The 14,999-nt window shown below is 36.3% G+C and overlaps 1 protein-coding gene across 25 annotated transcripts in view; it reads left to right on the top strand.

The window, feature by feature from the left end:
• The window catches only part of MCTP1 (multiple C2 and transmembrane domain containing 1), a 491,550-nt gene that overhangs the window by 410,368 nt on the left and 66,183 nt on the right, over positions 1-14,999 (top strand). For all 25 annotated transcript variants that reach the window (XM_074328730.2, XM_074328727.2, XM_074328722.2 and 22 more), the window contains one exon: positions 14,426-14,479. In XM_074328730.2, coding sequence (XP_074184831.2) covers positions 14,426-14,479 — 54 coding nt within the window. The remainder of the gene's footprint in view (positions 1-14,425; positions 14,480-14,999) is intronic.

Genomic DNA, 14,999 nt, shown 5'->3' with positions numbered 1-14,999 from the left:
AAGTGAAATATTCTTAACAAGACCTACAAATTCTGGCCAAAGCTGAGCTGAGAGGAGACTACATATGCAAAGCATTTTTGATATACCATTATATCCCTCGTACTTCCACTGGGGGCTTTATCATTGACAGAAAGTAGAATAGACCACAGCCTCCTATTTGCATCTCAGTACCAAAAAAGACCACATACTTGCTTTTAACAGAAGCAGCACTGAGTCATACAGCCTGTAAACACATCTAAAAATGGATGCTCACTCTTTTCTCTTTCCTGCTTATTTCAACAGCAATTTTCTCAAATTTTTCAGAAGGTCATCAGCTTTCAAAAGATGTAAGGAGGATCATGAAAAGAACCAGACCTTTAGTTTTCCAGCACAATCACTAGCATAGAGAAGTAGAAATTACAGCCAATCAAATATCAGTAGTAAAGTTCATCCCCTGTGATCCCTCTCAAAACTGTTCACCAACTGCTTAGCTGTGCCAACTGCTCACTGTACAGGTTGGTCTCCCCACACATTAATGACTATCACCACGTGAGTCTCTGGACATGGACCAACAGGCTTTTCACATTTTTTCCCTCTTCTAGAACCACCCCCGCCCAACCATCACCTCCCTCTCAGTAGTTAACCAAGCCTTCTACTTTGCAGAATTCCCTCAAACTCCAATCCCCAAAACCTCCTGAGTTTGTCCCCAAATAGGATTGCCCGTAACCTTATTTTTAGCAAATAAAAATGCAGATGCCCAGTTAAATTGGAATTTCATAACCAACAGATATTTATACTGAAATAGTAATCATTATTTATCTAAATTCCAATTTAATTTGACCTGTATTTTTCTGGCAACCCTACCCCAAATTACACCTTGTATTCTTACCTCAAGACCTGTAGGAAGGTGATACTTCTGAAATAAAATTCTGACTCTCTCCCTCTGCTCTTTTGTCTTTCCACATCTTCAAGCATGTGTACATGACTCCTCCTGAGCGAGCAGGCCCAAGCTAAACCATAGCGTCAGCTTTATCTCCCCTGTATTCTAGCAGGATTTTGTGTGTGTGTGTGTGTGTGTGTGTGTGTGTGTGTGTGTGTGTGTGTGTTGTTTTTGAGTGTGGAGTGTTTAATCAGCAAAAGGTTGGGGTAAAGGACAGAAGGGAAGAGCTACCAAAATGAACCAGACTATGCCATGCTCTTTTGTCATCTCCTTCACCCTAAAGCAACCATTCAACACTTGGGAGAGCATGAAACCTAGACTCAGATAGGTTATGCCACGTGCAAGAACTCACACAGCACAGTGGTACCAGAACCCAGTTCCTACTTGCTCCCAGATGGGTGTTTTCCACGTCCCCTCCAACGTACCCATTCCACACACTCCAGGAAGGCAACAACTTGGTCCATAAAACACAGTAGGAAGTGGGGAAGGAAGGAATGCTGCTTCCGTGTTTGTATAGATGGGGAAACAGAGGCCTACAATAAGGGAGTAGCTTTTGAAAAGGCAGTGACACTGAGTGGGACAGACGTGGTGGTCCAGGGAAGGGCATTGCAGCCTGCATCTTATACTTGGCGGAGCCACACGTGGTGTTCTAGCTCCACGGATGCCATGTGGGCACAGTGGATAGACAGGGCAGTCAGCCGGCCCTGGAGCAGTGTGTGGCTCCATACCATGACAGATGGCTAGAGTGCTTGCAGTCCTTGTCACAGGAGCCACACTTTGAAGGGATTGAGATGCAGCCAATTCACAGGGATTTCGCAGCCTGTGGGGGCTGGCAAAGACATAGGTGCACTCTCTTGCAAGGGTTCACCTGTACTGGAGTACTTCTTGACCTACACTGTGAACTTGTAGAGGATCTTTTTGGCTTCTATAAACAGGTATTAGTTAGGCGCGGAGGCGGGGGTAAAGGAGGGACTTTCCACCTTGGGAGAAGGGGTAGCTTTGAGGGATGGTGGGTCTATGGACTGAGGAGAGGAGGACCTAGGGTGGCTGGGATGGTGACAGCAGTATCTGGTGTGGAGTATGTATGCAAGTAGTCGATACACTCTCTTACACCATCTACTCTTGTCTTTAAAAAAATGTATTTACGAATATAATGTATATTTCTTTGTTCTCATACATATTTTGTTTTTTACAAAAATTGAATCACATTAAATGCACTATTAGTATACCTACTTTTTATGTTCAGCAACATATCTGAAGTATCCCTCAAATTATTGGATAACAACATGAATTTTAATAACTACATAGTTTTTACCATATGAATACTTCATTCTCTCTTTTTTTCTTTTTTAAGATTTTTTTTTATTGGGGAAGGGGAACAGGACTTTATTGGGGAACAGTGTGTACTTCCAGGACTTTTTTTTTCCAAGTCAAGTTGTTGCCCTTTCAGTCTTAGTTGTGGAGGGCGCAGCTCAGCTCCAGGTCCAGTTGCCGTTGCTAGTTGCAGGGGGCACAGCCCTCCATCCCTTGCGGGAGTCGAACCAGTTGTGGTTGAGAGGACGCGCTCCAACCAACTGAGCCATCTGGGAGCTCAGCGGCAGCTCAGCTCAAGGTGCCGTGTTCAATCTTAGTTGCAGGGGGCGCTGCCCACCATCCCTTGTGGGACTCGAGGAATTGAACTGGCAACCTTGTGGTTGAGAGCCCACTGGCCCATGTGGGAATCGAACCGGCAGCCTTCGGAGTTAGAAGCATGGAGCTCTAACTGCCTGAGCCACCGGGCCGGCCCGAATTCTGCATTCTTAATGAAACACTCATTTTAGAAACGTTTGTTTCAAATGTTTTTGCTATCTCAAATAATGCTATAAAGGAAAAAATGTTAAACAAATATTTGAGCAGGTCTCTAGTTATCTCCTTTGGTAAAGTCCTTGAAGGAGAATTTCCAGGTCAGAGTATATGCCTTTTGAATGTTTTGGATAGTTAATACTAATTTGCCACCCATTAAGGTTTTAATGTTTCATACATATGTGCCTGGGTAGCACCAGCTATCTTTATCATTTCATCTGGAGAGCCATCCTTGACTTTCCTCCCACTCTCACCCTCTACTACCAGCCTACCCCTACCAACACACACTTTAAGAGGTTAAGTGAACCCATCCCTGTGAGTTCCCGTATCCCCCTTACTGTATTTTAATAAACAGCTCACTATGGGTCTTCCCCACTTGCCCAAGGTTGCTCTAATTGTATTCTATTTGTGTATCTAATCCCAGCACACAGCAGAATGTCTCAGGCATAGCAGCATAATAGTTGCTCAAAACATGTTTGATGATTGAGTAAATGTTTTATAATCCATTCTTTCTTTCCAAATAAAAAATTGTCTAATTTTTATGCATAATTATTTCCATTCAACAAATACTTATTGAACATTTATGGGCACCGTGCTAGCTATTTTTCAAAGGTGACTAGACCTGGTCCTTGCCCATGACAGTTTGTGTTGTTGTGAGGGAAATAACTAAATCAAATGCATGAATAGGATAAGGGTAATGATAGAAGTCTGCATATAACATGCGGGGCATGTGGCTAAAAGACCTTTGGATCATCCCAGATGTATGTATGTGTGCCGCACGTTCAAAGACAAGGGTTTCTCTTTGGCCATGGCTCTTATTCCATCCTTCAGTCTGTCCCTTTCACTTAGTAACTCCACGTTTGCATTTAATACGTCTTCAGTTTATTGGTTATGCTTTTACTCTATTCTCAAAGTACAACTAAACTTGAAATTGAAAGGATAAAATTGTAGAATGGTAGAAGATGAGTGTTACGTGTATGTGACATGTCAATTCATATAAAGATGTAAAGATAACACTTCTATTTTTAAAAGAAAACTTGCTAAAGATTTTCCTCACTGGAATATAAACTTGCTTTGTGTCTGTTAGGACTCAGGAAAGAGACTTAGAATTTAAAGTTAGAGGATGCTTATAGTTAATCTTATATGTTAGCCCCCCACCATCTTCCTGAATCCTTTCCATCTTGCTCAGATTCTCCAAAGATCCGTCTGAAAATGTAATGAGATAGAGATGCTCTTCATGCTTTTAGAGGATTTCTGCCCTGAAACCCAACTCCTTTTCCACCCAGTAAATTTTCTTGGCATCCTTGAAGGAAACCTTAAGACCTTGCCCCCATAAATGATTGATTTTCTCTTATTTGAGTACCAGTTGACTCTTGGAGCCCCAGAAACTCATTGGAAAATCAACTTCCTAAACTCCCCTCAAAGCCTCCTGTAGATCCAAAAAACTCACCTTCTAGATGGTCCTCCAAAGTGTCCGATCCAAGCAGTTACCCATATGTCAACCAAATGTTTTTGTTATGCCTATTCTTCCTTTAAAAGATCTGCCCCCTCAAGTTTGTCATCTCTGGAATTGAAGAATGAGACTTAGGAGAGGAGGAAAAATAAGGATACCAATAGTTTTGGTCTTAGCGCTCAAGGTAGATATGTTATCCTGCCTGTTCCTAGCGATGTCCTGTTTATTCTTTCTGAATGACTTTACATTCCCCTGTTTGTAGGTAGCCAAAACTTTAAAATTTTATTGTGAGGGAGATAGGATGTAGGGCCAACAAAGCAACTCATGGCCTCATGACTAGTTTGCATAACTAGCCTTGATCATCGTACCCTGTGTGGTGGATGGTATTGGCAGAAGGTTTCATACGTTTGTGCAGACTTATTGTCTCTGGTTCAGAAAGGTAACAAAAAATTGCAAGACCTCAATTAACAAATTAAAAGTAGAAACCAAATGATATGTGTTTATTTGCCTGTGGAAAATGTTTATAATTCCACTATTATTAGGAGACAATAATCCTGAGAGTTTTTTCACTCATTTTTATTTTAGTGTTGCATGAGTTAGATTTATCAAGAGCATTTAACTTTAAAGCCTTTTCACCATCCTGTACATAGAACTGGAATTGTATGTGTAGGTAACCAAACTTAAATAACATTTTCTGTCACCTGTTAATGAATATTTATTTTACCATTCAAGAAAAAGAAAACAACTATTATACCATATCACTTATTTAAAAAATAACTGAATATTCTGGTAGCATACTTAAATGAGAGAAATTCACCTAAACTACTCACCTAAATAGTTTCCAAGTGAGTTACACTCAAATGGGCAGCAGCAAAAACATCTTTAAAAGAAGTGTTAGTACTACCCCTTTCCAATTGGTAGAGGTTAAGAGCCCAAACTTGGAAATTAGAAAGATCTGGAATTAAATTCCAGACCTTCCATTTGTTAGCTATACAAATTTATTCATTCCCCTAAGTCTGTTTTCTCACCAATTAAAATGTGGTAATCCCTACCTTGTTGAGGTTTTGTGAGGATTAAAGAGACAGTTAACATACTATGTTCGGCATATAGTGAGTGCTCAATAAATGACAATTAAGCACCTAAAACAGGATAAGCCAATGTGGGTATAATGGGAGTCTAATTGTTATACCATGTTTCCCCAAAAATAAGACCTAGCTGGACCATCAGTTCTAGTGAATCTTTTGGAGCAAAAATTAATATAAGACCCGGTCTTACTTTACTATAATATAAGACCGAGTCTTATAGAATAGAAAATAGAGAATAGAATAGAATAGAATAGAATAGAATAGAATAGAATAGAATAGAATAGAATAGAATAGAATAGAATACTGGGCCTTATATTAATTTTTGCTCCAAAAAATGTGTTAGAGCTGATTGTCCAGCTAGGTCTTGTTTTCGGGGAAACACAGTATGTCATTACCTCTCTTGAAGAGTTGTCGCCTTGTAAGTACTATTGAAGATGATGGTTTTCCATGGCATTAGTCATCCTTGGTTTTGAGCTTGGAGACAAAGACAACAGCAGTGATAGAAGGACTTCCTGTGTCCATAATACCCCTGCTATGTATATGGAAATTCCACAAAAAATCAAAACTATATTTTTATTAACAAAAAAAAGCAGATGAAGATAAACAATCCTCTACAGATTAAAAGCTTCTTGGTTACTGAATTTTACAGAAATACCATAAATGTGTGCCGTGTTACAGATCACATCCACAGATATTTGAAACAAACGTTTTTCTTGATTAATGTTACACAAATCTCCACCACGCACGATGCATAAACACAAAGGCTGGTGACACTGTGAGTGAAGAACAGGGCATTTCCCTGAAACTGTCATTGAACCCAAAAGCAAAATACTTCTTCCTAACAGCCCCACTCTGGATGTCGACCAAGAGAAGGAGAAAGGTAAACCTACACTAGAATACCAGGCCTGGGCACAGGGACTCATTTTAATAAATCAGAATAGAACATGAAAATGTCAACTTAATCAAGCATTTAAATTTTATTAATCAAGCCTAATTTTTATGAGTGCAAATAATCACTGAAGCTGGACAAATTTGTTCTCAATTGCATCAGAAACATAATTTTAATATTTAATGGACTGATGAATTTAAATGGAGAATTATCTTTATGAAACATGCTCTTCATAATTTGCCATTAAATGAGAAATAAAAAAATCAACATAAATCTTACATAAAGGTTATTTAACTAAATGTTGGTACTATAAATATTGTAAATGCATTATGCACTAATTTAGCAATCACACTGTACACTACATAAAGCTGAAATGATAAGTGGACCAGGTCAGCTTTTCTTAGAATATAGAGCTCTTGTGTTATATTGTGGGAAGCTCACGATAAAACGGTTACAGAGGTTTTGTGTGAGGTTTCGTGAACATTCTTTCCATTCAGGCTTTTATGCTACATTTCACCATTCACCACAGACATTCTTTCCAGTTCAAATGTAGGTCTAAACCTACAAGGGCTGTCTTTTGTGAGGTGATTATTCTTTATCAAAAAAATTTATTATTTATAGAAAGGGAAATAAGGGGGGAAAAAAACTGAAGTTTTCTAACTACTGTGTTTCCCCGAAAAGACTTATCATGATTTTTCAGGATGATGTCCCCTGAACATAAGCCCTAATGCATTTTTGGAGCAAAAATTAATGTAAGACCCAGTCTTTTTTTCGGGGAAACACAGTATATGATTTTTTTGACATTCAAAACATTCTCCTTTTTAAAGTTAGATTTTCTGACATAATGTTCTCAGGCTTCAAAATATTCTAGGCACAAGAAAAAAAAGAAGAAAAATTAAATTAGCCTCAGAATATTTTTCTCTTCAAACGTCCACTTATTCCCCTCACTCCCTCCACTACTCCCAATATATTGCTTCAAATAGGCAGTAGCTGTGAATTTTTGTAAAAAGTGAATCAATCCTAACAGTATGGTCCAAAAGTTAGCTAATATTAATTTCCAAGGTAAATGATTTTTTAAAAAATTCTGTTCTTTGAAGGTCCCTAGTATTCCAAAAGTGTAGCATTTTCCTATATTGCGTGTACTGAAGTATACATTTACTTGCAAAAGAACTTCTTGTCTATTGTGGCTTTAATGCTCCCAAACATATCGGATGGGGTTAGATAAAAGTACATTTTTGAGAAGATTGGAGGACATGGTACTCTCACAGTCATAGCAGCTCCTTCTTGCTTTGCAGAAAATGTTTTAAATAGATAACGTAGACTCCTCATTAGACACTTAAAAATGAAAATTCCTTAGGTTTTGAAAATTTGAAACATTTAAAATTATGCCTTTTTTCTTGCAAATTTGTGGCTCTGCAATGGAAATTTAGTTTTATATAGAGAGACTTAAGTACAAATTTCTCTTTTTTATTTAAAATATGTTTATTAATGCACAAAAATGTTTTGCTTTGAAAATATTAAATCTTATGAAACAGATTAGTTGTAAGTCTAATAGTTATTTTTAATGTCATTTCCAAAGCACATTAAAAATTCCAGTTTTTGGCCTTTAGTGTACTCCTTTTTAACCTGACAAATAACATAGTTTCAAGAAACAATTATTGTTTAAAAAGCATATTATAGGTTAATCGTTGACCTATTTTTCCCTACTGAATCAAATTAATATGCAATATCCTTAAGACACTTAGATTAGAATTTTCCCTGCAAGCAAAAATCCAATACATTGTGACGCCTTTAGATGGAGACAGAGTTCAAATAAACTTGAGAATTCCTTTCACAGTGCTTTGTGTAAGTATAAGAATGAACATTTAAGAATACTGAGAAGGAAATACAAGGAGAAATTCATTTAATTGCTTATACTGATTATAGAATTTATATTTAGCCTTTCTTAATGGAAGGGGTTTTCTGCATATTAAGCTGACACTTAGAGAAATAAAAGGTTACATACTCTTGGCCAGTAAAGTGAATTTACTGTCCTTGCACCTTATAGCAAAGCATATTATTCTGCAAATAAGAATGCTGTTGTTGATGATGCAGAATACAGGCTGTATGTAATCAGTGACATGCATCAAAAGTCATCTGATAGCCACATTAAAGCCGCATTTCCTATTAAGAATCAGACTAAATTACAACACGACACTTCCCAGAATGAGCCAAGGAAATGCATTCTGTAAGAAGAAATAATTGTATTTGACTGTAAAAATCAGGAAGTCTTTTAGCAGTAAGTAATAATGCTTTTCTTTTTAGTCTGCCTTCGTTTGTATTGCAGTATATTCAGCCTCACTGGCAAGTCTATCACACTAATTATTATTACATCTAGTGGTTCAGTTATCTTGATGACTACTGTAGCTGAAATACTCCAAGGTCAAATCCTTAATAGCGTGAATCAAGCTAAGCAGCCATCCTACATGCAGTTGCTTTTGAGATATACTAGATGAAACAGTATATCCCAGACCTGTTTATGGGTCTTATTATTCTTTCAAATGTGGAGTAAATTATATGTACAGTTTAATTGCACTATTCATTTTGCAAAAGTTTCTTCTCAAAAATCTTGCAAGGAGCAGGTGTCCTGTTGTGACAATGACAGCACAGCTCTCCTATAGTGATCTTATTGACCACAAAAGTTTTCAGCCTGACCTCCGCTGCTTTCAAGTGATCTGAAATAATCTAAGTGATTATATGCATCTTTTCAGTTCATAGACTTTCAATAATTTCATATGATACTTACACATGTAATAAATCCATTGGCACACAAATGCATGTTCTGCTTGGTTTGTGTGACAGAAAATGGTATAAATGAACTCCAGACCATGTTGAAGAATACCTCTGTCCCCAAATTCTTCTGTATCTCTAGAGTGGAAATAGGCATTAAGTTTGTTATGTATCCAAGTAGCATCTGTACACATTTGGATGTTCTATGAATATGAAATTAAATATGAAACTTCATTCTTTTGTGACAATTTTCATTCTTTAATTTTTGAACATCACAGTTGCACATCTGGACAGCAGTGATTTCTTCTTTAATTTAAATGTGTTGCTTTTTTATCGGCTGTGTTTGAGTAAAGCAATTTGAATTGTGCAACTATTCATTCTGAACATAGCAAAACATCTACTTAATTCAAAGATTATTTCTGAGGAAAAAAAGTAAACTAACAAAACACACTGGTTTGTATCAGCTTTGGCTCCCGAGCGTTTTTGGCTTTATGATACTCGATCTATGGGTAACATAACCAAGATTCTTGGGGTTCCTTTTTGTTTAAATGGAAATAAACTAATGGAAGGCTTTATCCCTGGGAAAATCACAATATGAAGTATTTTAAGAATTATTTGTGAAAGTCTTAACCCCCTCTTGTCACGTTAGTTTTAAAACATGTACCCTAAATTGATATTAAAGTAACAGTAAGCAGTATCCGCTGTTCCATGATGATTTTAATAATGAAGCTTATCTGAATTGACTTTTCCTCATCTTTTCACTGTCTTGATCTTTCTTTTCTGCGTCCTTTGGTCCCCTCACTTATACATCTTTGTCTGGTGGAATAATTATAAACATGTTGTCATATTTTTATTCAGATTTCCAACATCATTATTCAGCCAGATAAATAATGATAAAAATTCCAACATTTTCAGCCAGATAAAATTTTATTTTCTTTCAAATCATAAAGTGTTTAGTTGTCCTAAATTATAATTTAAAGTCAAAACTATTGAAAGAGCTTCTATATAACAATATAAAATATATAGAATCAGCAGATAAAATTGTGCTCCCTTTTGAAAACAGATTTTTAAGTGTACAGCCACATAGTCTATTTAATATGTTAATGACAAATGTTCAGCAAATAGGGAATAGGAAAGAAGAAATATTATGCTTTTTAAAATAATGTTATCTACTGATTCTTTGGCTGTAATGTAGCTGGCATGCTGCATTTGGGGCTGTCTACATGTGTTTTTTGAAATGTCATCTTTATTAGTATTACATTCAAAGGATAGTACCAAGAATCAGTTTCTTTCAAGACCTTCCTCCAGCGTGTGGCATATAAGTCTGTGACGAGCGACATTACAGAAGGTCATGTCACTTTTAACTGCTTGCATTACATCTTTCTGATTTCCCTAGTGCCCTTCCTTTGTTTGATTAATACTACTTGCTTTCAAGCAAGGTATCAGAAAGCATAATTTGGAAAGAGAATTCTAGAGCCGATCTAAGATATTCCCCCTCAAGAAAAAAGAAAACAGAAAAAAAAACTTTGTAAAAATGTATGTTTTCTAACAATGCATTTTTTCGTCACTCTTCAATTTTTTTTATTTTTTTTTCCCCTCAAGGTAATACAACATATGCATTGTTACTAAATTATTGCTGACAAATGTTTGGGCAAGTGGACCTTGTGTACTTGAAAACAAAACTAAGTCGTCCTTCTTTGGTTTTATTTGAAGAGGAAAGAGCTGGAATTTGACACTAGGACTCCTTTTTTTTATTTGTTTTCCTTAGTTCAGTGTTAAACTCCAGTACTCTCTTTCTAAACAGTAGGTGTTATTTGAGTTCTCTGGGAAAGGTTGCAATTTTGTGCCGTCACTAAATGCACTTCAGTGACATATACAATTTGTTTTTAAACACTCAGAGTGCAGTTTCTATGTTCACTGCGTTCGAGCAGTGCTCACGTCTTAAAGTACAGCCCAGCTTCTGAGACACTCTTGGCCTTCAAAGCTATCTATTTCATTTGACCATTAAAGCCTGAAAATTAGTTGTGAAAGTGTTATCATTTTAATTGGGAATCTGTATACAGCCCTCTACTTGTGCCCTTGTATGTGTTTCTTAGTGTCAGTGAAATAGGATCCAGAATTTTGTATATCATTAGGAACAGAATGTTTTGCACAGGAAAAAAATACACATAGTTCAATTTCCAAAATTAATGTTTAAAATATTATTAAATTGATGTTATTTTTATTTTTTTGTAGCTAACATTTTTGAGTACTTACTTCGATATAGGAACCATGCTAAACACTTTAAAAACATGATCTCATTGGATCCTTAATCAACACATAGGATATGTGCTATTATCTCCATTTTCCTTAAGTGTCACCTGAGCACAATGTAATAGTGGGATACATTCTGAAGCAGCTAAAAGGCATCACTAGGAAACCATCTGTATTATATATAAATCCTCACTTGTAGATGTTTATGATGTCACATTAAAAAGGCACTAGAGGAGGGGAAAGCCCTCACTAGAGTGCTAAAACACAACACAAAGGCCTCTCACTAACACAACAGTTTTCTGCCAAATGTAAAAGCGAATGGTTCTATTGGGTGGTTCTGGCTGCACGTTTGTGGAGTAATTGTGCATAGCCTGTTACCCACTCGTGAAGGGTAAGCACAGTTTGGGTTTCACAAATGAAGCCCCTGATTCTGTAGACCACTTTTCATCATTCTTGAACATAGGATGTGGATCAGCTGATTTGTAACATATAAATTAAGTTATTGGTTCATTTTATGGTTCAATGATATTTTGAATTTTAAAAAATCAACTTAAATATAGTGGACATCTCCAAATCCTAAAATAAGGGTTAAATATTTATGGTATCTATTTCCAGGCAAATATTTGAAGGCCTTTTTTATATTTACTTTTATTAATCTACATCATTGATTAGGCATAAGTCTTTCCAGGCAAGCTAGTTTAGTTCTGCAAGATATATGATAGACACTTTACCAAAAAGTGTGTTCAAAGATGTGAAGAACAGATGATGCATTCATCTATTCACTCTATCAACAAATATTTCTTGAACACTCAGTAGGTACTTGCAATCTGCTAGGCACAACCAAACACCACACTGCCTTCCTAGCACCTACAGTATGATAGTAAGTACTGAAAAGGGGAGGCATGTAATGTACATTCTTAACAATAACTTGTGAAAATATTGTTGAAATTTGTGCACAGGAGTAGAAGTATAGTATTCATTTCATTTTCCGTGACATATTTGATAAAGGACTTTGCATGGGTAATTTTTGCAAAAAAAATTTACTTAATCTAATGGATATCAAATCATCATGTGGTATACTTTAAATATATACAACTTTATTTAAAAAAAATAAAATAGATAATGACCAACCTTTAAAAATTACTTAATCTAAATCTAAAATTTAAAACATTCATTAAAGATAAAAAATTATGATCATTTTAAAAAACTTGAGGATTAGGTGAATTTTTCCCCCCCAAACTGGGTAGGAGTTGAGAACTCACTATCTGCTATCCAACAGTCTGGGTGTGAGTTCTAGTTCAGCTATTGCTGGGGTAGGTGAATTCTTTTGATGCAATACAATGTACTGAAATATTATGGCTGTTTTTCCTATTTAAACCTCTATCACAAATAGCCCAATTTGGAATAGCCTGGCATATAGCACCTCAATTATGCATTGTTAACCTATTGTTGTCTGTATACTTATGATGCAACTACTTCAACATTTCAGGAAATTAAGACTCAACATGAAAAATTATCTGATAGTCCCCATTTAAATTCTATTGAATTTGAGGGCTGACATGAGTAGAGATGAATTATCTATGTTATTGATTTTGTATTTCCACAGTACCTAGCACTGTGTTCCTTGGACGAGAGGGGTTATAATAGATGCCTACAGAGGGTCTGAATATAATTATAGAGGGAAAGTCTAGAATCCTTCTTTCTTGCTGAACTGAATTGCTTTATATGTTCCCAAAATAAGTGTAAACGCTCACTAGATATTGGAAACAGCACATAGTGCCACTGTATTTCTTTTGAAATATTGAACGTCCAAATGAAAGACCACAAAATTCGATATAAAATAAAAGATTTAAAGTATGACATTAAATTAGGAACACTCTCACAGGTTGTCAGATGCTTTGGGGCATATATCAGTTCATAAAAACTGGAGGTTTGTGTTTGGGATTTTTTAAAAATTAATTAATGCTTTTAGAATATTTGAGAAAAATTATTAGAGTGAGTCCTGACATGTTATCTCAGTTTATGTAACTCTTTGCATAATACAATCTGAGTTGTTGAAATTTTCACTCAATTACTAAGCATATTCCTGTCTGTATCATAAAGCCACATGAAAGAAGGGCTAGCTGTCTCTATCTTCTAAAGTTACAAGCTCTGAGAGAAAGGTTTAAAAATATTTGATAACCATGCTTCTTCCGAGTTTATTCAGAGATACAGAAACAGACTGTGTCTGTATTAGAATTAGACACAAGAATTAGACATTGTATCAAATGGTATAAATAGAATCATAAGTTGTCACTTACCTGAATAACCCTCCCCCAATGTTTTTTTTTTTTTTTTTTAACTTTTGGTTTCCATGGAGAGGGTGTGTGTGTGTGAGTGTGTGTAAAACCATAATACAACACCTGAAATAGGGTGAAGTCCTATTCGTAATAGCTGCAGTTATATATTGATTGAGACAAGGGGAAATTACTTGGCAAATCCAAAATATAACTATTCTATTCTGCCGAAGTAGGTAAATTAGGAGCCATTAAACACATGTATGCCTATCCACCTACAAATTATAAACATTTGATTATTGAATACATTTCTAATTTTCTTTCAATAATGACCATTCTCACAATGTAATCCTTCTGTAAAATCAGAGATTTTAAATTAGCATTTCAGGTAATCTACAAAATCAAAAAGATATTACAGAAATTATCAAGAGTTGACGTTTATACACAAGAATTGAAATTGAAGCCATGAATGATATTGTCAGTTTTATGCCGTAGACCACCATCATGAATCAATGAACAGACATAGTGTTTTTTCGTAGTTTGCTGAAAAGTAAATTAGAGCAGAGCTGTTTTCTGATTAGTTATCTAGCTCCAAATTTAAAGTGCCTGATTGATATAGACAGCAGAGTAGGTAAAAAGGAGATTTCCTGGTTTAAAGCATCCCTCCAATTAATGTTCATTTACCTTATGCATATTTCAAATTCTTTAAGTTGTCACAGAATATTTCACACAAATAGGGTTCCCCTGACTGGGATTCAGTTCCCTGGTGTTAATCAATTAAAGGCATAGCGTTTTCCTCATCCCTGTCTCTAGATGAAAGTCTCTCTCGGTGCATCTGTTTCAAATGTTAATAAAGTTTTCATTTCCAAAAGGTTCAAAATGACAGAACAAAATTCTCTCCTTTAAGAGCATGAAAACGACTTCCGTTTCTGTCTGCAGGTAGTGGAGGACATGCTAGAGGACGAGGAAGAAGAAGATGAGAAAGATGACAAGGTAATTATCTTTCCCAGCACTTGGGCACCTGGGGATGGGGAAATGGAGACGTGACACTGTTTCCACAGACAGTTAAAAAAGGAGTTGAAGTGTTTGAGTCCAGAAAATTGGACAGTGCTGTTTATCATCCTAACAATGCCACTGTATGTTGCAAAGAGGGAGAGAGGGCTATAAATCCTCTTCGCTTTTGTCCAGAGCTGGGTCAAATATTTTTCTGCCAGGAACAAAAAAAATAATTCAGCTTGTCTGGAAGTTGATAGCTCTCGTGAAGATAACGGCAGTGACAACTGTTTGTGAAGGGCAAAAATTTGTCCTATCTTGAGTAGTACAAATCGGGCTACACTTTGGGGGAAGAGAGAAGAGAAAAAACAGCAGGCTGTATGAGTTGAACATGGATGTTGTCATCTGTAATTTTCAAAGACTTGCTCAGCATAAGAACCCATTGTGTGCAGAGGGCTGCGGAGGGCATTCACACAATCCCAGGGCTCACTGCCCTTTGCCTAGACTTGACTGGGAGCCG

This window comes from Rhinolophus sinicus, chromosome 3, assembly GCF_057876585.1.
Source record: "Rhinolophus sinicus isolate RSI-liver-muscle chromosome 3, RSI-T2T, whole genome shotgun sequence".
Lineage (NCBI taxonomy): Eukaryota > Metazoa > Chordata > Mammalia > Chiroptera > Rhinolophidae > Rhinolophus > Rhinolophus sinicus.
This window is presented reverse-complemented; position numbering and strand designations above follow the sequence as displayed.